The 24,760-nt window shown below is 44.8% G+C and overlaps 1 protein-coding gene across 1 annotated transcript in view; it reads right to left on the bottom strand.

The window, feature by feature from the left end:
- Positions 1 to 23,439, bottom strand: part of DELE1 (DAP3 binding cell death enhancer 1) — a 36,712-nt gene extending 13,273 nt beyond the window's left edge. Inside the window, exons 1-8 of the mRNA XM_084851597.1 lie at positions 23,264 to 23,439; positions 22,196 to 22,246; positions 20,802 to 21,125; positions 8,540 to 8,624; positions 8,271 to 8,406; positions 7,959 to 8,096; positions 6,628 to 6,689; positions 4,446 to 4,539 (exon numbers count right to left, since the gene is read on the bottom strand). Of these exons, the coding sequence (XP_084707723.1) occupies positions 4,446 to 4,539; positions 6,628 to 6,689; positions 7,959 to 8,096; positions 8,271 to 8,406; positions 8,540 to 8,624; positions 20,802 to 21,125; positions 22,196 to 22,246; positions 23,264 to 23,439 (1,066 nt within the window). The remainder of the gene's footprint in view (positions 1 to 4,445; positions 4,540 to 6,627; positions 6,690 to 7,958; positions 8,097 to 8,270; positions 8,407 to 8,539; positions 8,625 to 20,801; positions 21,126 to 22,195; positions 22,247 to 23,263) is intronic.
- Between the last annotated feature and the right edge of the window lie 1,321 nt (positions 23,440 to 24,760).

The raw sequence follows: 24,760 nt of genomic DNA, 5'->3' as shown, positions 1-24,760 counted from the left end.
TCTCAGTGTCAGAATTCCCATCACCATGGACGGTCCTCCAATCAGCGTCCTCCCTCCCTTAGCAAACACTAGTGGTACCCAATTAAAAAACACCCAATTAAAAAAAAACTCCAGAAGTTTAATCTTCCTCTTATTAGGGAAGCATGGAACACTGAACTTGGCCAAGAGTGCCAACTTTCAGAATCAGTTTGGCAAACCCTAAGAGCACAAATTAAAAAAGCACCCTAGATCTGAAATTAAGATTAATCCAACAAAATATTATTCTAAGAGCCTACGAGACACTTGAATAACTGTACCAGAAGAATTTAAGTCACTCTCCTGTTTGCTGGACATGTCAAAAAGGGAAAGGGACTCTAATGCACATGCTCTGGAACCGTTCTGGGGGAATGTGACTGAAAGGATCAAATTCACTCCTCGATTAGATTTTGCCATACTAGGCCATACAGTGGTGTTAGGACTCAGGCCTTCAATATGGAAGAGTGGCAAACCACTAATGGACTGGTTGTTAAGGGCGACTCTAGTGGCTAAAAGATTGGTGCGCCAGGCGTGGAAGGCAAAACACCCACCCAGGATTGAAGCATGGTGTGAGGCCACGTCATCTTTGGCCTCCCATGAATTGTTGTTTAAACACCTGATGAAAGAGGACAGAGGCCTCCTGATCTGGCAGCCACATGTGGAACTGTTTGATTAACCACTCTTATTAAGTTATTTTCCCCTTTTGCTTTCCTTTGAATATTAATTATCTGTCTGGGGTTTTTTTCCCCTGAGTTGGTCCTGAGGTGGGATCACTCAGGTGGTGGATGTTATTGGAGGGTCGAGGGAGGGAGGGAAAAGGGACTGTAAGAAAAAGAATCAGAAATTCATGCAATAATGTCCAGGATTTGAGAACGTTTATTCATGTTTAATCAGTACAGCTAGTGAACACTGTTGATTTCTTGATATATTGTTCTTTTGTGATATGAAACTAAAAACTAATAAAGAATTATTAAGAACCCCCCCCCCCCCGATTACAATTGTAGTTGGTGGAACAGCTGTTATTATTCGTTGACGAGATCTCCAGATTATATCCCATTTCATTACTTCATCAAAACCAACTTAAAGCCAAAAATTCCTCCATTAAACCAACATTTCTTACTCATGGAGGGCAGCTGAATGCTTTCTCCAAGAAGGACTCTCACTTGCAAAACATATTAAGTATCAGAGATCCATAGATAACTTTTAAGTCCAGGCCCGCTTATCATTCACAGAAATATAGATTAAGTCCATTCTGTCATTTAGTCCTACAGGAGACAAAGAACAGAGTTGGTAGATCCAAAATGCTTCCTGTTCAGACAATAACAGATCTAAATTCATTCTTCTATAAGGGACAGAATGGATTCATTCCTTTGCAAAAACTGGTAATTGTTGTTTTATAACAAACACACTGTATTTATATTGTACTATCACAATTATACCCACTTTATAACTACATGGTACCTTTATTTTGTTCCATGGGGTTTTCTTGGCAAGAATACTGGAGTGGGTTGCCATTTCCTTCTCCAGTGGACCACATTTTGTCAGAACTCTCCACCATGACCTGTCCATCTTGGGTGGCCCTGCACGGCATAGCTTATGGCTTCACCGAGTTACGCAAGCCCCTTCGCCACAACAAGGCAGTGATCCATGAAGGGGACGCCGGAAGATGAGCCCCTCAGGTCGGAAGGTGTCCAATATACTCCTGGGGAAGAGCAGAGGGAATTTCCAAGTAGCGCCAGAAAGAGTGAAGCGGCTGGGCCAAAGCCGAAAGGACACTCAGCTGTGGATGGGTCTGGTGGTGAAAAGAAAGTCCGATGCTGTAAAGAACAATATTGTTTAGGAACCTGGAATGTCAGATCAATGAATCAAGGTAAGCTGGAGGTGGTCAAACATGAGATGGCAAGATTGAACATCGACATCTTGGGAATCAGCAAACTAAAATGGACAAGAATGGGCGAATTTAATTCAGGTGACCATTATATCTACTACTGTGGGCAAGAATCCCTTAGAAGAAATGGAGTAGCACTCATAGTCAACAAAAGGGTGGGAAAAGCAGTACTGGGGTACAATCTCAAAAACGATAGAATGATCACAGTATGAATCCAAGACAAACCATTCAACATCACAGTAATTCAAGTCTATGCCCAACCACTGAGGCCAAAGAAGCTGAGGTTGATCTGTTCTATGAAGACCTACAACACCTTCTAGAACTAACACCAAAAAAAGATGTCCTCTTCATCATAGGGGATTGGAATGCTAAAGTAGGAAGTCAAGAAATCACCGGGATAACAGGCAAGCATGGCCTTGGTGTACAAAATGAAGCAGGACAAAGGCTAATAGAGTTTGCCAAGAGATCACGCTGATCATAGCAAACACTCTGTTCCAACAGCACAAGAGACGACTCTACACATGGACATCCCCAGATCACCAGATTGATTATGTCCTTTGCAGCCAAAGATGGAGAAGCTCTATACAGTCAGTAAAAACAAGACCTGGAGCTGACTGTGGCTCAGATCATGAGCTGCTTCTTGCAAAATTTTGGCTTAAATTGAAGAACGTGGGGAAAACCACTAAACCATTCACGTATGACCTCAATCATATCCCTTATGAATATACAGTGGAGGTGACAAATAGATTTAAGGGATTAGACCTGATAGAATACCTGAGGAACTATGGACGGAGGCCCATAACATTGTTCAGGAGGCAGCAACTTAATCCATCACAAAGAAAAAGAAATGCAAGAAAGCCAAGTGGCTGTCTGATGAGGCTTTACAAGTAGCTGAGGAAAGAAGGGAAGCGAAAAACAAGGGAGAAAGGGGAAGATATATCCAACTGAATGCAGAGTTCCAGAGAACAGCAAGGAGAGACAAGAAGGCCTTCTTAAATGAACAATGCAAAGAAATCGAGGAAAACAATAGAATGGGAAAGACTAGAGATCTCTTCAAGAAAATCGGAGATCTCAAGGGAACGTTTTGTGCAAAGACGGGCATGATAAAGGACAAAGAAGGCAGGGACCTAACAGAAGCAGATGAGATTAAGAAGAGGTGGAAAGAATACACAGAAGAACTATACAGGAAAGATCTTAATGATAGCCATGATAGTGCGGTCACTGAACTTGAGCCGGACATCCTCGAGAGTGAAGTCAAGTGGGCCTTAGGAAGCATTACTAACAACAAAGCTAGCGGAGATGACAGGATGCAGGACCCAAATATTGTGAAATAGGATGCTTTTACGAAAAGGCATTCACATACATCACATTCCTCATCCTTTTCTGCTATTCACAGGGTTAGTATTTGTTTCTGGTACGCTGTTTGCTTATTCGTAACTTGAATGGGAAATGTCTAATGACTCTAGAACCCAGGCACATATGGAAATATCCAACTTCAAGTACAGAGTCACTAACTAATATGAAGCTGCCTTATATAGAGTCACACCATTGGTCAATCTAGCTCAGCATCTACTCTGAGTGACAGCAACTTTCCAAGGACTATGGAGAAATCTTTCCCATCACTGCTACTTCAGATCCTTTTAACTGGAGATGCTAGGTAGGGACTGAACCTGGGACCTTCTTTGTGCAAAGCATGTGCCCTACAACCTCTGCAACAAATAACAGGGGCGTCTCCCTTCCTAGAGAAGTTGTAATAGGGTTGAGCTGAGCATAGGAATTCCTTTCTTCTATCACCACTGAATGGCAAAGGCTGGTGGATGAATCCTGTGAGTCTCCTCCTGTTTCCTTAAAACTCAAATATCCAAGCATAACCATGGTAGCAGATGATGAGGTAGAGGATGTGCCAAATACACACACTTATGCAAAGTTAGATTTACCCATCCAAGAGACTGGGCACAAGCCAAGGTGATTTGACTGGGAGATTAAGGAGAAGTGTGTGTGGCCACAGGGAAAGGGGGCAAGGAGCTAGTCAATGCTGCATCTCAAGGCAGACAGGTCTGCTCTCCCATGGAAAGATACGAGATATATATGCTGGCAGCTTATAGAGAAATGAGGCCAGCATGCTTGTAAGGAGGCTAAGTAAACTGAATAAAGCTGAAGGAAAGGCAACTGCAGAACAGTGTGCTAAAGAGGCATGTCAAGCCCTTTTCTTGGGTCTGAGTCACAACAAGCTGCTATTGCCTTGCCAAGGCATCAAGATGCCCATTTTTATGAGTACCAAAAACTTCAGTGAGTGAGTGGTCTAATCCTTTGGTCTCTCTGCTGCATGGGCAGGAACACACAGCTCCTGCCACCCCCTACTATCCCCTGAATTTTGTTAAAACGTTTTTTTAAAGGCATCTGTAGACTACTATGGAGCACCAAAAGGGTCACAAACAAGCTAATTGTGTCCCTGTTGGCTCTCTGTACAGATGCCATTTCTAATTTTTTTTCAGTGAAAAAAAGAAGAAGTGAAGAGCGGGTAAGCCCGATGAGCTATTACCGAGGATGTTGGATGCCATGGAAATACTGGCTTGAAACACCTGTTGCACTTGAGAAGCAGCTTCCTTAACAGACTCCTCGTCTTCCAGGCTGCCCTGCACAGAAGAGGCAAAAATCAACACTGCATATACACTGTAACTCCATGCATCTGTAGGCAATCTTCCCTATGCACTAGCTTTCACACTACAGTGAAGTCAGTTTAGGAATCTTTCCTAAGGAATCTTTCCTAAGGAATCTTCAGTCTCATCTCCCAACACAGAATTTGATCCTTTCTCCCAGGAAATCTTGCTCAGCAGTTATTGCATCTTTAGAATCTCCAAAAGCGCCCACAGTTACAGAGATACTGCGCTATTCTGTCTCAAGCAAAGCAAGAGGCAATCCACTTTGCCCTGAAGAGTGTTATGGAATTCACACTAGTTCTAAACAGACTAGCCAGCTTTTGAGGCTAGACACTGTCCAAATAAACAACAACATGTGGTTTGCCACAAAATCACAATACTTCTTCCTTTCCCCATCTTCTTTTCTCAAACTGTAGTGACAAGAAACCATGCAGTTGGTGTTGATCCATTGTGTCACCTAGTATGTATGTACATACATACATGCATATCTATGTATGTGTAGTGTAGTGTAGCAGAATTCCTTCTAGCTAATCAATAGCACCATTTATCTGGGAAGAAATATTCCCAAATGAAAAGAAAAACATGCAAGACCAAGCCAGACTTGCACCCTACAACATTCAGATCAATCAGTAAGAGAACATCAGGCAGCTGAAATAACACTTGTGAGTTGATTTGCTTGTTCTCCATTTCTGGCCTCTTATTTAAGGTACTTGAAAATCTATACGGGGCAAGTTATGGAACTGAGTGTAACCACTACTCCCTTCACAGCCTAGTGGCTGAGATCATCACACACAAACCTGGTTGACCAAAAGGAATGAACGCTGCACTTTCAGCAAAGTTTCTGCTCCTTGCCCATAGCGTAATGCCCTTAGACAGGATTGCATGGTTGACCCTTCCAGTACAAGGAACTATGGCTCACACTGTGTGGCAATTCTAAATGATCACTGAGGAATTGTGGAGAGAATTAAAAGGTAGTCTCTCCCTAAAAGGCTCATAATCTATATTTTATGGCTCTTTTATCAATTCCAGTGCTGGTTATTGTTTTGCATTATATTGTTTTAAGTATTTGTATTGCATTTTATATTTTAACTGTTCTATGGCATTTTAATTTTTTAATTATTTGCAATCAGCCCAGAGCACATTAGAAATGTACTGTCAGGGATGCTTTGACCTGGGTTCCTGCACTGAGCAGGGGATTGGATTCGATGGTCTTATAGGCCCCTTCCAACCCTACACTTCTATGATTCTATGAATGATTTTTGAATCCTCTGGGGCAATTTGTGACTTGATAGATAAGCAGTATCACACTCTCCACTTGTACTGAACACCAAGTGTTGGTGTACTGACTTCCTGAATATGCTGAAAATGTTGTTAAAGAAGATGAATATGTGCAGCCTTGAGAATCACATCTTCCAACAGGGGTATGGGCAGATGGAGTCAGTTCCTGAAATGTGGCGTTGTTACTAGGCTTTGGAAAACTGACTTTTAGAAATGTAGTGACCCCTGCTGTTCAGGGGTGTGAGTTGACAAATGGTACTAGGGACTATCTTGGCATCTTTTGCAAATTATTTAATATGTCAGCTCCATGTGGAAGTGCCCCAGATGGAAGGACTCAAAACAGGCAATAGAAACGTCTTATTCTTTGCCCCTTCTATGATACTCTGAGTGCAACTTGCTGAAAAGTAAGTGGTAGAATTTGGGCCAATCACTGACTCTCAGCCTAATCTACCTCACCAGGTTGTTGTGAGGATAAAATAGAGAGGAGGTTCATCTATGCTGCTTTGGACTCCTTGGAGGAAAGGTGGGATATAAATGTAACAAATAAATAACCTTTCTTTTCCTCGCAGGGGTTGGAGTGAGAACATTCTGTTGCTAACCATTTTATTCCCTTAGTAGCTGGAACATGCTATCATTTCATGATAGCATATTAACTCAACCAATAACTGCCGAAGTGTGCATACATTTCCAACAGAAAAGTCTTCTCCCTAACTCATTCTCACATACTCCAGAAACTCTGCAGCAAATCCATGTTAGAGTCCAATTTCCACAAAGAAGAGACAGTACCTGCAAATGCGATAGGCATGAGTCTGGTTCAAGGCTTGTGCTAGGTAGGAAGACAAAGTCCCCTGCAATAAAAAAGTAAGGGAGTAAGGGACTGGGCCTCAACACTGTTGCCTCCTTGCCATGGTTCCTGCTTCCCACGTTGTAGCTTCTTCTCCTACTTCCCTATTAAATCAGCAACGTTTTCTGGTATTCTTTGCAGAAGCAATTTTACTCTTTTACCAACTTGCTTTAAACATCAGTTACCTGACTCACCACTGATAATTTAGTCAAATAACTAGGCCAGAGCAGCTCATTTTACAACATGAATGGGTGTCACTGACCATAACAATGAAACAGGCAGCAAGATATTGTGGCATACCTGGATAGAAGCAGAAGAGCCTATGGGTCTGGCTGCAGCACAGTCAAGCCTACACTCCTGCCTGCCTCCATGAAGGCTGTGTCAGATCAGAGGGACATCTATGCCACATCACAGGAGGTTACTTATGATCAGTAGCGTGCATTAGATTAGCACACACATATACTTTTCTGGGAATGGGAAATAACTTGGTTAAAACTTCAATCTAAAGTTTAACTTCAGGTTTAACTTCAAACAACAGGATTTGGAAAGACCTCCGCAAAAACACTGAGGAGCTGCTGCTAGCTGGAGTAGGCAGTACTGAGCAAAATGGACAAGTGGTCTGACTCAGTATAAGGAAGTTTTATAGGTTCATATAGGCTGGACTAGTGCCACACTTGTAACAAAAATATTGTACAACTACATCTACTCCTACAACCTGTTTGTATAGATTTAACGGGCCAAATACCTGTTACTAAGATTAAAGAGCTCCAAATATCTTTTAATATCTATTTCCATTGCTGTTGGCCAGAAAGTAGGGTAAACTACTTTTTTTCCTGCTTAAATTGCTGCTATTTGGGTTAGTAACAATTTGCTGATCATTTCCTTATCAATTTCCTGCAATAAGGCTCTCATCCTCCTAATCTCTTTTGTTACAGACATTTCATAACAGTCTCACTCTTCCCTTTCAACTAATATCTTTTCAGATTATGAAATACAGGTAATACCTTAATTAAAATTTGTCTTCCCAATTATTTCCCCTAGCTATTTGATGAAATCAAGCCCTTTTGGAATAGAAGGTGCCTGACTGAAATTGGTCAGGGCCTTGTGAAACAGCTAGCGGATAGGAAGTCCATAAACTAATTTCAGTTATTCAAACTTTACCAGAGATAGCTCAGGTAGCCTTGCTCCTGCCTCAGAATAGTCTGCTGAAGGACACCTTCTCTAATGTGTCTTGTGCTGAAAGTCTTTGCTTACCAAGAGTCAAGATTTGTACCTGTTTCTGAGAGGAATGGAGGTTCTTTTGGCTGTGACCTTTTGCTAGAAGATGGATTCTTCAATGAATGACCAGAGTCCACTCCCATGAAGAAGTGTTGCTCCTCTTCCACATTGGAGCAAGGAGATGTGGGAGGGTCTGAAGGTGGGGGGAAAGCCTGTTAAAAGTGCACAGGAGATACACCAAGGCACTGTCTAGATTCAAACTCGTCTGATTCAGTTTTGTTGCTGAAGATGTATGTGGGGTGCGCGCAACGTTCTTTCCAGCACAGGAAACTCTAGCCCCAGCTGTGCCAGGCCCTAACAAGCCTACCTGAGTGCTGATGTTGGGACAAAATAGCAAGCTGGCCTTCTAGCTGATGAATCCCAGCATCTCTGCCACATGGTTGCACAGAACTCAGCCACCGGACCTGCTTGGCTAGCTGCAGAGCAAGAACAGCCAGTGCACTCTGACAAAGGAGAGAAAGCATTGGAGACTATTACAGCAACCTTGGTGGAGCCTTTACACACCTTCATACCCATTATGGAGCTTCTGCCACCAAAGTGACTCCTCTACCATGCAATTGTTATATGCCTGCTTACCCAGGTGAAGGCATCCAAGGGAGTACAGCAATGCGAGAGGTTCTCATATCCACAGGCTTTGTGCTGCTGATTCCTGCCATGCTCACTCCAGAAAGACAAGCAAAAAATTATATCAAAATAAGTTTTGGCTGGGAAACTGCTATGCCTCCTTAGACCTAGACACCAGCTCCTGTTGTGGATAGTGTTACCTGAGGCTCAATTGTCACATTAATATTCATCTGTTTCTACTGCATTTAAGCAGAACCTGTTTTACTTTTCCCTTCTGAACTGCTGTGACAAACTGGTATGTCTGCACCTGTACCCTGTAACAGGCTGCAAGACCCCCTTTTGTCTACATTGCTCAGAGGTAGCACCCCCCCACCCCCCCTTCCTTTTAAATATCCTGCCCACAGGAGAAGACAAGGTTATGGCTTTTTATATATGGAGAAGGATAGACACCCTTTTCAAAGCTTTCTTTAAACTCCTTAACAACTTGATTAGCATTTTTGTCAAGCAATCCAGCGTGTGGGTAGGCAAGCTAGGCAAAACAATCAAATCAACTTTGATTTCCAATTCAATGTATTTATTTAAAAACCAAGCAGAGAGAAATTGAGAAATAGTCCATTGCTTTTAAAAACAAAATGAAACATCAAACTAGCTCACCAAAAATTACTAATCAAGATCCTAAGAGTAACTCACCAAAGCAGCTTACAGGGGTCTGGACCTCCAGAGCATGGAAGAGTCTTGCCTTGACTCTTTGCCCACCAGATGAAATACCAAGGCCATGTTCAGCCGATGGATTGTTTTCTCCAACCCCACACAGGGTCACGTGACCAGCATTTCCCTAATTACCTGTGTCGCAGGTTGCCATGTCATCCAAACCTGGTGTGTGGCAGGGGTGGAGTCTCACCTACCTCACAACCCCTACTGCAAGCCATGAATTGTAGGGTAAGAAGAGATTTAGAAATATAGCGCTGGAAGCTCTGGACAAATTTCCATCAACACAGGTAAGAGCATAAGCCCCAGCAAAAAACATGATATTTCAAGTTCAGGGCATAGTTCAATTTGTGAACCTCAGTTTAATCCTGCCCCTCATTGCCTGTGTTTTGCCTCTCTAGCACATACATTTTTGGTATGGAAAAACATCTACTTTTCTAAAGGATGGCGTAATCCTGTTCTTGAGATCTGCTGGCTGGGGGGCTATGGCAGAAGCCTCCCGCCTGCCGTACTGGTGGAATGTGTGATATGCCACTGCCATGCAAGACATGCCAGCACAACTGCATGGATGAAATCTATACAGGCAAATTTGAAATTAGATTATATTAGAGCAGGGATGGGGCGCTGGACTGACCTCCCCCCTCAGACCCACCCCATGATGTCAGGTGGTGAGGCCCATCCATGACATCGGGGGGGTGGCCATGCCCCATGACATCATCTGGTTCCAGCTGAAGTGCTGGCTGGCTGGCACTTCAGCTGGGGAGTTGACTTCACTTTTCGCCTTGCCTACCCCACATGGAAAGGATGAGGAATGAGTGGAGCACTCAGAGCTCCTGAAAGAGAGAAGGCCTCACTTGTCTCTCACCTTCCCTGATCAGGGAGGTGACAAGTGAGGGACGAATGGAGTGCACTCAGCAAGTGCTTCTAGGGCCCTGCGGTCAGGACTCAGCTGACTCTGGCCAAGTGCACCACCAGCCTCACTTGTACTTCGCCTTCCTTGTTTGAGGAGACCAAGGGATGAGCAGAGTACATTCAGCCAGCCTGAAAGCATTGCCTGAGGCTGCTGCCAGCTTTGCTTGTCCCATGCCTGCCCCATGTGGGGCACAGGAGGGACGAGCAAAGCACCCTCAGCCAGAATCCCCTTGTTATCTCTTATCTGTGATTGGAGATAACAAGGGGATTCCCCTTCATGCTGCTTGCCTTAGCACTGGGAGACAGGGCGGGGCATGCAGGGGAATCCCCTATTGCCTCTGAGCAGAGATAATAACGAGATTCCTCTCCTCACTTCCTGCCCAAGCCCCCAATAGCCTCCAAGTCAGTGGACAGGGCTTGGGAAGTGGGTGGAGCCCACACAGGGAGCCCAAGCCTCACTGGGCCAGAGAGGCCACGCACTAGAGGTTCCCCATCCCTGTTTTAGAGCAATTTAATCAAAAGAGTTTAATAATTTTAAATAAAGTATGTCTTTAAGTGCAAAAGGAACAGAGAGTGTGTAAAGGAAGTGAACAGAAAACTGCACCCCCCCCCCATTTTAATTAGAGAGGAAGGGCAAGGGTCCAGCACACAAGCAGTAGGCCTCACCTCTCCGAGGATCCTGCCCATATCCTCAGGCTGTACAAATGGAAAAGTATCCATTATAACCAACCCCACTGGGATCTAAGGAAGCTGATCCAAGTTCTAGATTGGTGCCTGATGTCAGTAATGGACTAGATGAGGGCAAACAAATTGAAGCTTAATCCAGACAAGACAAGAGATGCTCCTGGTTAGTCAAAAGGCAGATCAAGGAACAGGGATTCAACCTGTGCTGGATGGGGATTACACTCCCCCTGAAGCCTCGGGTTTGCAGTTTGAGTGTGCTCCTCGTTGCAGCGGTGGCCAGGACTGCATTTGTGCACCTGAGGCTAGTGCGCCAATTGCACCCCTACCTGGAGATGTCTGATCTGATCACGCATGGTTTAGTTACATCCCGGTAGGACTACTGTAAGACACTCTATGTGGTGATGCCTTTGAAAACTGTTCAGAAACTTCAGCTGATCCAGAATGCTGCTGGCCAAACTGTTGACTGGGGCCAGTTACAGGGAGCATATTACAACCGGTTCACTGGCTATTGGTCTGTTTCTGGGCACAATTCAGTGCTGGTTATGACCTAGAAAGCCTATATGGCTTAGGGCCAGGCTACCTGAAAGACAAGCCTGTCTGCGGTTTAAGATCTTCAGGAGAGATCCTTCTTTTGTCACCTTCAGAGCCAAGTAGGGGACTGACAAAAGGGCCTTTTTGGTGGATACTCCCAGGCTGTGGAACTCCTTGCCAAGAGAAGCTAGGTTGGCTCCCTCTCTGCTGTCCTTCTGCTGGCAGGCAAAGACATTTTTATTCAAGCAGGCCTTTAGATTTGTTAGGGTGGGTGTTGTTTTTATTGTTATTGTGCTTTTTAATTGTTTCAATGTATCAGTTTTATCATTATTTTAGGGTGCAATCCTACGGAGATAAGACGTCAGCCTGCAAACTCAGAGGCTGACGCTGATCCAGTGCAGGGCAGCCAGAGCATGGAGGGAATTCTCACCTCTGTGCTCCGGCTGCAATGCATTTTCAGCTACATGTGCGATTTCCTGTTACTAGCTGGGGACGTTGGAGTGGGGTGTGTGCGTGTGCGCAGCGCATAGAAAGCCTCATAAAGAGACTTCTGCCATCTCCTCCCCGCCCTGCTCCTGGGACCGCCTCCTTTTCACCCTCCCTGCGCTCCATCCGCGAGGACAGAGAAGCAGCCGGCATGGAGAGAACCACGCCGGCTACAAGGGGGTGGGGGAAGGTGCGGGTAGCACAGGTTCTAGGAACCGAAAAATCCTATGGCCCTCTAGACAGGGACTATAGGATTGCTCTCTTAACAAAGTTTTTATTTGTTTATGATTGTAAGCTGCCTTGAGTGCCATTTTCTTGATAGGAACTGAGAAATAAATAACAGATAAACACCTGGAAGAAAAGCTTAATATTCCGACTGAAACTGTGAAAGGATTTGAAGTCCCCACAAAAAGAGAACTCTTCGTTTTGGCCCAGAAGATATGCAAGTAAATAAGCTGAACTTAATTTACAAGTTTATAAGCCTATCCGAGATGTATGGTACTGGGATCTTGTGTTAAAGCTTCTTTAAGAATTCTGGACATTGAGGGGCATGGCCTGAATAGGATGCACAGTGACACTGATCTGATCTGGCAGGCAAACTAACAGTGAATTTAGTGCTTAAATACAAATTATTTAAAAAACCAAACATGCCACCAGAAAAAGGATGGAACAGGCTACAGCAGTGAGCCAAGAATGAAGCTTGCAATCCTAGATTCAATAGCAGGACTCGATGAGTACTCCAGAGTGCTGAGAGTAAGGACTGTGCCAACATGGTGGCAACTCAAGTCAAAGCACCAAAAAGGTAGGGTCCTCTAGCTTGGAAAAATAAGTGATTTCACAACTCAAACAACTGACAGTGGAATTGGCAAAAGAATGGCAAACAGCTTTATAGACTGCACTATTCCCAATAAACTCTAGGCTCTCAGAATTGAGAGGAAACTGTCAGACGTAGAAAACACTGCTAATGCTGTAATGGAGCTTAGTTTAAAACAAAAGGGAAAACTAGAGCAAGTGTCTAGAACTACCAGGGAGCTGCAGATTAAAATGGCAGACGTCAAGGATAGAGACCACCACCTGAACATTAGTATTAGCTCAGACATGGCTGTTCATGTAAGAACCTGGATTAAAGAAAAATGTCCACATGTGGATCTGTCTAAGAGTGACACAGAAAGGGCACATAAGGCAGTATCCAATGGGGCACTTACACCCCCCAATTCTTTTATGATCTGCTGCAAGTGGTGGGGCCTGCTGGTTCCGTTGACCGTTTACACAACGGAGGTTTCGCTCTTCCTAGAGTATTGTCTCGATTCCCTGAAACAAGTGGAATTGAGACAATACAAAACTTAGAATTTGGCCTCAAATTTATGAATCTTATTAGACAACTATATTCATAATCCACAGCAGTGATCACAGCCAATGCCAGACTCCGCACCTTTCAAGTTATTCAGAGGCACAAAACAAGGATGTCCATTATCTCCTCTTCTATTTGCTATAGTGGTAGAAACATTGGCAGAGTCAATCCGTAACGATAAGAACATTCAGGGAGTCCAAATTAATATAGACGTTCTCACCATAAAACTTATATGCTGATGACACCAGCATGCAGATGCTGATGCTCTCAAATCTGAAGAATGCTATTCCAGAGCTTCAATTAAAACTATCTGAATATGAGGAAATACCAGGAAATACCTAAAATCTGAGTTGATATGTTTGAATACAACAAAGGAACAGCAGAAGGGGCTACAAAAAATCTCAAAACTAACTTTGTGCCCATCCACGTTTAAATATTTAGGTACAATAATTCCAAAAGATTTAGAACTGTGTAAAAGACATTTTAATCCGCTATATAAAAATCTTATGGCAGATGTCAAATCATGGAAGCAGTTGAACCTTTCCTGGCTTGGTACAATGGCTGCCATCAAGTTGATGTCTCCCCCTGGATTCTTACTTTTATTGCAAAGTTTGCCAATCAAATCACCCCAAAACTATAAAAAAGTGATAAAGTTATGGAAACATTTAATACTGGGGTAAAAATTACACATAAATAAAAAATACACTGTATAGACAAACAAAAAGTGGAGGCTTTGATTTTCCTAATTTAAAACTTTATTATGATTCCTTTCAATTTAAACAGGTTATACCACTAACACAAACAGACTAGACTGTGCCATGGGTGGCCATGGAGCTCCCCCCCCCCCCGACAACCATAGTAACAGATCTCTCCTTTTTTTTATCTCTAAAGAAGAAGGCATTGGAAATGATAAAAAAAATCCCTTCTGAAAAAATACAGTCCCCTTTCTGGACCACCCAGAGTTCCATGATCTGGATACATACAAGCAATACAAAATCTGGGAGGAAAAAGGAATGCAGAGTTAGAAATATCATATAAGGAGGAAACCCTTTTTGAACAGAAAAATTGAAAGAAAACTTACAAGATACAGAAAGGAGCTGGTTTCAGATAACTCAAATACAAAGTTTTGCTTCAAAACTAATGCAAAGGAATGAGGCAACCCAATCCCTTACCATCTTAGAAAATGAATGTGCTAGTACACAAGGCAGGTCTAAAGGTTTAGTCTCCTGTATCTATCTCTGGTTAATAATTCATCATAGCAGAACAACAGGAGGATAAAAATAGTTTGGGAGAATGATATTGGGGAACAGATTACAGATACACAATGGAATACATTCTGGGAAAAGAACCCACTTAAGTCTATCTCGGCAGCAATCCGAAACACATTTAAAATTAATACTAAGTGGAATCCGATACTCTGTGAAACGGAGGGAGCAATCTTATGGCCGCTAGTCAGTGGCTAGACGGCTACAGCATATGCACGGATGTCAGATAATTCCACCACGGATCTCAGTGAGGCTGAATGCCAGTGCATTCAGCCCCCCAAATCCGTGGCAGAACAAAGCCCCCCCACCCCGCAAAATGGGCCCAGAATGGAGCACCTACCGCTGCCGTCCGCACTGACTTGCGAATGGTGGCCGTGTCTGCGGCTGCCATTTGCTTCTTCCATATAGCCGTGATAGGCTACGTAAATACTTATGTAGCCGATCACGGCTAATGCAGGGACGCCATTTGCATCCCTTTGGAAGCCGTGATAGACTACGTAAGTATTTATGTAGCCTATCATGGCAAAACTAAGGGAACGCAAATGGCGGTGGCTACGGCGGCTGCCATTTGCCTTCTCTTTTTTTTTGGCCGTTTTAATGTACGTAAATATTTACGTAGGCTAAAACGGCAAAGAAAGGGGAACACAAATGGCAGCCACCATAGCCGCCGCCATTTGCGTTCACTGTTTTTTTGTTTTACCGTGATAGGCTATGTAAATAATTACGTAGCCTATCACAGCAAAATACAGGGACGCAAATGGCGGCGGCTACGGCAGCTGCCATTTGCATCCCTGCAGGCTGCCCAGCGGCCGGATGTCTGGCTGCGGGTGGCCCCGGCCGGCAGCTTTGCGGAATCTCCGCGGACCGGAGCCAGCCAGAGAGAATTTCGGGGGGAGGGACGGAGCGCCTCCCCCCCACCGCGAATGTCACCCTTCGAAAAGGTAAGTGACTTTTGTACATCCCTAAGCATATGTCAGTTCGCAGAGAACCGACCTTCCCTCCCTCCCGCGCTGCCTTGCAGGCAGCTTGGAATGGCCCCATGTTTGGAAGAGGAGCATGGAGCGGCCAAAATGGTGCGTTCCAGGGCAGGGAAGGCGGAACTGCCGGTACAACACATCATATGTGTCATCCAGCAGCCGCTTCCCCCGCTCCACCGCCCTGCGCCTAGACAGCTAAAATCGGCTGTCTGGCTGCAAATGCCGGGTGGCTGAAGTGTGGAGGGGATAATCCCCTCTGTGCTTCTCCGGCCCTACCCTGGATAGACAGTCACCTCCGAGTTTGGAGGCAGCCGCCTATCCCCACAGGATTGCACCCTAAATCATATTAACATAACTCTTTCCCCAAATTGCTGGTGAAGTTATCAGGTCAAAGGTACTTTATTCCATATGTGATGGGCTTGTGAACATGTACAAGTATTTTGGGCAGCCATTTTCAATTATATTTCTCAAATAATAAAACAGTTAATGACACCCCATTATTAGCCCTTCTCTCTATTTTTAATGACACCCAAAAGCAGCTGTTACATAAAGACATCATTCTAGTATTATTAGTAGAGGCAAGAATGGTTATAGCATGGTAGCATGGTGGTAGCATGGTAGCCACTACACCAGCATGGTGTAGTGGCTAGAGTGCTGGACTGGGAGTCGGGAGATCCGGGGTCTAGTCCCCACTCGGCCATGGAAGCTCACTGGGTGACTTTGGGCCAGTCACATACTCTCAGCCCAACCTACCTCACAGGGTTGTTGTTGTGAGGATAAAATGGAGGAGGAGGAGGAGGATTATGTACGCCACCTTGAGTTCCTTGGAGGAAAAAAGGCGGGATATAAATGTAATAAATAAATAAATAAATAAATAAATGGTACTGGAAAATTAAAACAGTACTGGATGGTGTTGGAAAACCATCCACTGTGAATGGATGGTTTCTGAAAATTTGGGAGGCGGCTCTTGCTGAAAAACTAACACAACATAACAATTTGATAAGAAGGATAATCAAGCAGGACTCATTCTTAGAAACAAGGTTCCCCTTCATTAGATAAATGTGTGTTTTTAAAATGTATGTTAAAGTGCCGCTTACCCTGTGCAAGGGCCAAAATACATGTTTCTTTAAAGACATAACTAGCAGTTACAGCTTTTTTCATTTTTTACTCTAGAGTAGGGGCAGGCCCCCCAATCCAGATTGAGATCTGTGGGGTGAGAGAGGGGCTTTAATTCCCCCTGTTATGGACCCAATCTGGAAATCCTCTGTCTGCAATTTCTCGGTGATGCTTTTAAATGTAACCCAACTTTCCCTACCAGCAACCCTGGGGGTGGGAGTGGAAAGTAAAAACCATGGGACCTGGGTTCATACATACAGTAGTAGATGAGGGAGAAAGACAACAAATGAACATGTGGTGCCTACAGCCCACCAGGACCCATTCCCTGAAAGCAGGTGTGGAAAAACAAGTGAGCAACTTATATATGAACTAGGATTTATTTAACAGGGAAGGGAAGCGGGGGACAAAGCTAAACATCTAAATGAATAAATGATTGAAAGTAAGCCTCTAAGCAATAAAATGGAGGGGAGTCCAAAAATTATGCAGTCCACAAAGGTAGGTTACTTCTTAAAACCTGTCTGTGACTGTGCAGTGCAGGACTTAGAAGTAACTGTAGGCCTCAGTTATTGATCGTTGGGTATAGAGCTGCTGCAGTTTGGTAACTGGGCAAAAGGCAGAATGCTGCTGCTGCTGTTCTCTTTCCTGGTCTTTACTCAGCCTCCTCAGGACCTTTCTCTTGTGTTTCTGTCTTTCCTTCTTCAGTTTCCTCAGAAACTCTTTTCCTAATCTCTCATCACAGTCTCCTCAATCAATTTTAGGGTTTTAAACTCTTATCATTCCATGTGAGTAATATTGGTTGCCAGTTGGGTATTTGTAATGTGATATTGGTACCCTGATGCACATAGACTCCATGTGTCTATTCCAGCAAACAGACAAATCTGGGACTTAGGTCCACCACTCTGCCATTGATAGCCACCCAACCCCAAGGCAGTGAAGCTGGAATTAACGTCGGATTGGATATGCACTATTTGCATATTGCCTAAATAACACATGGGTGTGGCCCTTATCAGCTGTAATTTCCCAGCATTTTGAAGCTGGAGTGAACATGGAAAGCCCTTAACACAACATGTTAAACTGAAAGTTTTTTAGTTTATTAAACTGAATTATAGGATAGTTCTGCCACATTCTCTCTGTGATGGTCCTTGTATTTCTCAGTCATTCTAGGTGGGTGCAATGTGTTCCCTCTCTTTTCTTTTTAAGCCAGGCAAACCAAGATTTACTGGATTTTCCCCCCTGTGTGTTCTATTTAACTGTGAAATTGGAATGTTATAGCTTACCTTATTTACATTTGACAATTTTCTATCATTTGTAGAATAATTGTAGACCACCCTATTAAAGACTTTAAACCGAATACCTACGTCCTTCATTAGTATTCCAATGTAATAAGCTGTGACCATATAACGGGCCAGAAAGTTATTTATCTTCATTACATCTATATGACTTATGGTTGTCACAAGTGCCTCAGGTATTCTGGGAGACAGAGGCCACTGTTATTGATGCAGTTTTGAAAACACAATAGTGGAACTTTACTTACATAATACAGTTTCCAGCAGACTATGTTCCTTTAGATGAGATTATATATTTTATAAAGAGGGATGAGATTATATATTTTATGAAGTTCTGTCTGAAGACAGAACATGTACTTGAACTTCAAAGAGGAGATCTTAAGTCAAAGACCATGGAAGTGCTAGCAGATTTAAAAGTAAAGCAAAACTACATATTTTTACAAGCACAATCAGGCTGTTTCCTTATCAGAGGATTATGTGAGAAGGAATATGTAGTATATGGACTAGGGTCTGGAAATACCGAAATGTGTTTCATGGAGGTTTTGGAGCTTGTTATATCAGTCCCATCTAGTAATGTGTGGCTGGTGAGTTTGGTTAAGCTGGCTCACTTGGAAGTTGCCTTCTGGCCTGTTTTGCGGAATATTGACTATGGCCTGGAATGGCTACTCAAATGTGATTTCCATGGACTTTTTGTGACTCATTGCATCCCTCCCGTCTAGTTATGTGTGCCTGGTGAATTTGGTTGAGTTGGCTCACTTGGAGTTGCCATTCCGGCCTGTCTTGCAGAATATGGACTACGGCCTGGAATGGCTACTGAAACGTGGTTTCTGTGGAAGTTTTGGAGCTTGTTATATCAATCACATCTAGTAATGTGTGACATAAGAAAAGGTGAGCCGTGCTGGATCAGACCAAGGGTTCATCTAGTCCAGCACTCTGTTCACACAGTGGCCAACCAGCTGTTGACCAGGAACCCACGATCAGGACATGAGTGCAACAGCACCATCCCACCCATATTCCCCAGCAACTGGTGTACATAGGCTCATTGCCTGTTTCTGGAGGTAGCACATAGCCATCAAGACTAGTGGCCACCGATAGTCTTTTCCTCCAGGAATTTGTCCAACTCCCTTTTAAAGCCATCCAAATTGGTGGCCGCCGCCACATGCTGTGGTAGCGAATTTCATAGTTTAACTATGTGCAGTGTGAAGAAGTCCTTCCTTTTATTCGTCCTGAATCTCCCACCAATAAGCTTCATAGGATGACCCTGGGTTCTAGTATTTTGAGAGGGAGAAAAATGTCTCCTGATCCACATTCTCCACACCATGCATAATTCTGTAGACCTCTACCATGTCTCCTCTTACCCTTTTTTCCAAGCTAAACAATCCCAGCCGTTGTAACCTTCTCTCACAGGGGAGATACTCCAGCCCCATGATCATTTTAGTTGCTCCTTTCTGCACTTTTTCCAGCTCTACAGTATCTTTTTTAGGTGTGGTGACCAGAACTGTAGACAGTATTCCAAGTGTGGTCGCACCATAGATTTGTATAGGGGCAGTATGATATTGGCAGTTTTATTCTCAATTCCTTTCTAATTTTTTTACAGCAGCCGCACACTGGGTTGACAGTTTCATCAAGCTGTCCACAACAACCCCAAGATCTCTTTCTTGGCTGGTCGCCACTAGCTCTGATCCCATCAGCTTATACTTGATCTTGGGATTTTTTGTCCCAACGTGCATGACTTACACTTGCTTACATTGAACCGCATTTGCCATTTGGATACCTATTCTCCCAATTTGGAGAGATCCTTTTGGAGCTCTTCACAATCCCTTTTTGCTTACCCACCCTAAATAGCGGGTATTTGGTAAACCTCGCCACTTTACTGCTCGCTCCTATTTCCAGATCGTCTATGAACAGGTTGAAAAGCATTGGTCCTAATACAGATCCATGTGGGACCCTGGTGAGTTTGACTGATTTGGCTCACTTGGAAGTTGCTATTCTGGGTCATTTTTCTTGAATACAGATTGTTGCCCAGAATGGGTACTGGAACATGGTTTCTGTGGACATTTTGTAGCTTACTGCATCCCTGCCATACACTTATGTATGACTGGTGAGTTTGGTTGATTTTGCTCATTCAGAAGTGGCTGTTCCAAGCCATTCTGTTCTGAGCCTTTTAAGGTTAATAATAATAATAATAATAATAAATTATTGTAATGCTTTCAGTCCTAAAATATAGTTCCCAAATGTCTCTAACACATGCCACTATTTTGGCATGTTTTTTTTAAAAATATAGGGCCATTCTGGCATGTTCCGTTCTGGCATTTATACCATCCGGGGGGGGGGGGGGGGGAGATTGACGGCCACTTCTTTTTTAGAGTTGCAAAAATTATTTCCTTCATCTTTAGTGGTGAAATGCATCACAGATCAGCACAAAATGCATCAGATGAACTCTGTCCAAATTTCAAAAGAATACCAAAAGCTGTTCATGAACAATACATCTTGTCAAGCGTTGTTGCATTATCTGTGTATTGCCTGGCATTGATACTGCCTTTTTAAGATATGAATTTCATCAATGAAATTACGAAGTTGGTTGTCAAATACGCCCAGTCTTCTGTATAATAACTGTGGCTCTTAAGCGGCGCATCAGCGGAAGTGCCACTGCCGCCCAAGCGCGTCCTGCAGCTGGCTGCTTCACATTCTTAATAAAAGGGGCCTGACGCAAGAAATACCTCAGGTTGCTCCAAGCACGCACTTTTAAACTGCCTACCTCCACTGGCTGCTCAAAGCCGATCCCCTAGAGACTCCGACAGAGCGCGACGAGAAGCAGACGCGCTGCGCTGGCATCGCCGCGCGGGCCGGGACGCGGCGCAAAACGCGGCCCGCGGGCGATGCGATGCGCCGCTTCCGCCGGCACGGTCGCGCGCGCGCTCGCGCGGGCGGGCGGGAGAGGGGCGCTGCCTGCCTCACCTGCGGCGGGCCCGCGCCGGCGCCGGGCCCAGAGGCCGGGGCTCCTGCTCACGAGGCTGGGCCGGCGCCACGGGCCGGGGCCCTCCGCCGCCTCCGGGCGGCCTCGCTGCGCAAGGAGAGACGCGTGTCGGGCCGAGGCCAGCGAGGGGGTGCGGCGGGGACGGGAAGCCGCCGCCCTCCGCGGAAGCGAGCGGCCCGCCTCGGCCGAGGCCCCGCAGCAGGCGCCACAGCATCCTCCGCCTCCTCCGGCGCCGGGCGGCCTCTGGACCACGGGCAAAGGCGGCGCCCGCCTCACAGAGCGACCGCCGACTGCGTAGACTCGGGCTGCGTAGACTTACACAACCCACTGACTTCCGGGATCATAAGAAGCTTTCCCCCTCCCCTGGCTGGAAATGAGAAAACCAGGATTCTAGGGTAGCTGTGATTGGATCAGCATATGTAACGCCCCGCCCCCCGACAAGGGAAGGGAAGGTTCCTCTTGCGCAAGCACCGCGTGATTACCGAGCCCTGGAGGGGCGCCGAGAGAAAGTAGTAAACGCAGGCGTTCTTGCTAGCTCAGGTCTTACTTTGTGTGGAGGATGGAAAAATAATAATTTAAAAACATGATGCAGGCACATGCAAGGCAATGGAGCATGAGGCTTTTGCATACAATGGGGCACGCATTTTGGTCTGGGAGGGGGCAATCTAAGAAGATTAACCTTCGCTGCAATCCGTATGGGGAATGTGGGGCTGGAAATGCAAACCAGCCCTACCAATGTAGTGGACTGTCAGTGTGCAGGGCTGTGATAATAGAAGCTACTCTCTGTCAGCCGCAGCCCCACCAATCATATGGGCATAATGAACTCTGTTGGCATAGCCATTTTTAATTGTTTTAAACCCCTTTTAAAAATCACCCCAAATAAGAGCTGAGTTGGAAAGAACACAGGCACCTGTTTCTGCTGCTAAACAGACACAGTGCTATTCAATCAGAACTCCACTAAAACATCATTCTTCTCCATTCTTTTATACAAGTGGATGTATTGGGGAGAGGGAGAGAAAAAATGCCAAAAGGAACCAAGGAGGTCTATCTCTAGTCAATAATTTGACTCGAAATTGCTGTCTCTATGATCACCAGTGCTAGACAAAGATGTCAGGCAAATTTAGGCAGGCTTCTGTAGGTCTTAAGACTAGAATACTTCCAAAATATTTAAATAAAATAAATAATAAATAAAATAAAATTTAAACATCTTTTAAACAAATTAAATAATAAATAGGGGAAACACGGAGAAATGGGAATTCTTTAGTTACCAGTGAATTTCTGTTCTTGAGTGAAGGAGCCAGGTAACTGGGAAAGCCATGCCTGGGAGGCGGTATCAAATATCCCCAGAATCTCTGAGTGGATAGGAATCTCCTACAACATAAGCACCTTCACCCCGGGGAGGGCACCAAGGACAATAGGAAAAAACCTGCAGGGGGGAGGGGGCAAAAGTGTGCCTTGCTGGCCAACTTCACTTGAGAAGAAGGGAAAAGCGTAGGAGTGGTGTGAGGCCAGGCCTTAAGGGAGGAATCCTTCCTGAGCAAGAGTGGAGAAAGCCAGCAGTAGGCCACAACCAGAAGACGAGGGATGTTGCAGAAATCTGGGAAGGAAGTGGAGTCCAGTGGACATCCTCCTGCTCAGCACCCCAGATGTCAGTCCGCAGCCCCCTGCACTTGCCTGACTCGGTGAACGCCAAATCGGGCAAGCACGGGGATCCCTGCTTACCCACAAGCTGCCATTTTGCAAAAAAAAAAAAAATGTTTTATATAAATTGCCATTTTACACAAGATGGCAGCCATATGCCTCCAATTTTGCGTAAATGGCCTATTTACGCCTGCCATTTTGTGTAAAATGGCAACTTACATAAAACCTTACCCACTTTTTTTTGGCAAAATGGTGGCTCACGGGTGGCCCTGCAAAGCTGACTATGGGGTACCAAAGGCACTCCTAGCCCAGGGTGCAATTGATCCTAGGGCTGGTGCTGCGCAGAACCGCTGATTACAGTGATGAGGATGGGAAGAGGCCTTGCACAAGATGTTCTACCTTCGCTATCACCCATAACACTTTGCCAACTGCCTGGGTGGAGGGAAGGAGGGACACCTTTTGCAATGCCTCCCTCCCTCCTCCAGCCACCCCCCTCCCAAGGAGACCCATTGCTTCCACACAACGAGGTGTCTGGGAAAAGTAGGGGCCTTGTGCAAAGCTTCCTCCCTCTCCTGGTCATCCAGACCAGATTGGACTGTCTGGGGTGGGGGGGATGGGGAAGCAAGGAGGCCTTGCCTTGTCTGCATCTCCCACCTCTTCACCCATCTGTACCCTTCCACTCCTTTCCTTTGCTCATCTGCACCAACACACCCCTTTCCCTTACTTCTCTGCACCCCACCCCACCCCTCTCCCTTACTCTTCTGTGCCCCCACCCCTTCTCCTTACTCATTTGTACCCCCACCCTTTCACCTGTCTGCACCCATGAATCTCTTCCCTTTGCTCGCCTGTGCCCACCACCCCTTCCCCTTCCTCACCTGTGCCCCTTCCCCAGTCTGCAGTGCCCATCCCTTCCCTTTGCCTCATCTTTGGCCTCCTCATGTCTAAGTAGCTGTGCTTGGGACTGTAGCCTTGCAGCATGGTCCTATGCATCTTGATTCAGAAGTAAGTCCCACTTGTGTTCAACATGTTAATCAGCCTACAAAAATACAGAAATGATGTTCTTTTTTTAAAATAAGAGAAGTACAAAAGTGAGATGTGTTAAAGATTCTGGGGAGAGTCGGAGTGAAACATAAGATCTGGAGGAATTCCTAGGGAAGCTACAAGAGTTTTTTTATAAGATCAATCATATTCATACTGGGATATCACATGTAACTTATGACAGATTTTCCTCTAAGATCGAATCTGAGGGGTTTTGGAAGCTACATTTTTTGTATCGTGTTATATAGGTAGTTGGAATGACTGCAAGAATCAGCAGTCCTCAAACACAACTGTTCTTTATTCAGCACACACAGAAGTGAAGAACTTGGCAGAAGCTCCACCACTGTTGCTGCTCCCAACTCCACAGGAGCTGCCAACGTTCAAAAACGACAGCCCACAGTATCCACCGCTGGATACATATCATACTGTATTGTAATATATGCTGGTCAAAGTGCTCTGCAGAGCCATATGGCAGGAGAAGCTTCTTTAACCAGTGAATGAAAGGCTTTAACACACTTAATTAATGCCTGGCAGTAATTCAACACGGTCTCATCACTTAAATGCAGGTTAGTAAGATGTTCTCTAGCAGATGCTGAAGATGGGAGTCTCATGAGTCTTCCTGTAATAATCTCATGAGCACTTAGTCCAGTCTGTTGGTGCGAAGTGGCATGCATGCTCATCAAGGCCAAAGGTAGAGCATCAGGCCATTTAAGTCCAGTTTCAGCACACATTTTGGCTAATTTGTTCTTTAAGACTCCATTTTTCCTTTCTACCAGCCCAGCTGACTAGGGATGGTGGGGACAGTGAATTTAGGATTGGATTTGCAGGGCCTTACAGATCTCTTTCACAACCTGTCCAGTAAAATGTGTCCCCGTCACAATTTAATGACAAGGGTATCCCACATCTTGGAATAAATTCTCTTAACAGTCTTTTACTCATTGTAACAGTGTCAGTTTTAGCGCACGGATAGGCTTCTACCAATCCTGAGAAGGTACACACAATTGCAAGCACATATTCCTAACCACAAACCGTTTTTATATGAACAAAATCAACTTGAATGTTAACAAAAGGTCCCCAGGGTGCAGGATGTGCTGCTCGTTTTGTCTTCACAGGCTTCCCAACATTGTGGGCCAGACAAATTGGGCAGGTTTGACAATAGTTGGGCTGGAAGACTGGAGCAAACCAACCTTTTTGTATGAGTTCAATCATCCCCCCTTTGCTCACATGGGCCACACCGTGGGCCAGGCAAGCAAGGTAGGGG

This window comes from Heloderma suspectum, chromosome 4, assembly GCF_057233095.1.
Source record: "Heloderma suspectum isolate Gila_16-S chromosome 4, 16-S_ref, whole genome shotgun sequence".
NCBI classification, from domain to species: Eukaryota; Metazoa; Chordata; class Lepidosauria; order Squamata; family Helodermatidae; genus Heloderma; species Heloderma suspectum.
This window is presented reverse-complemented; position numbering and strand designations above follow the sequence as displayed.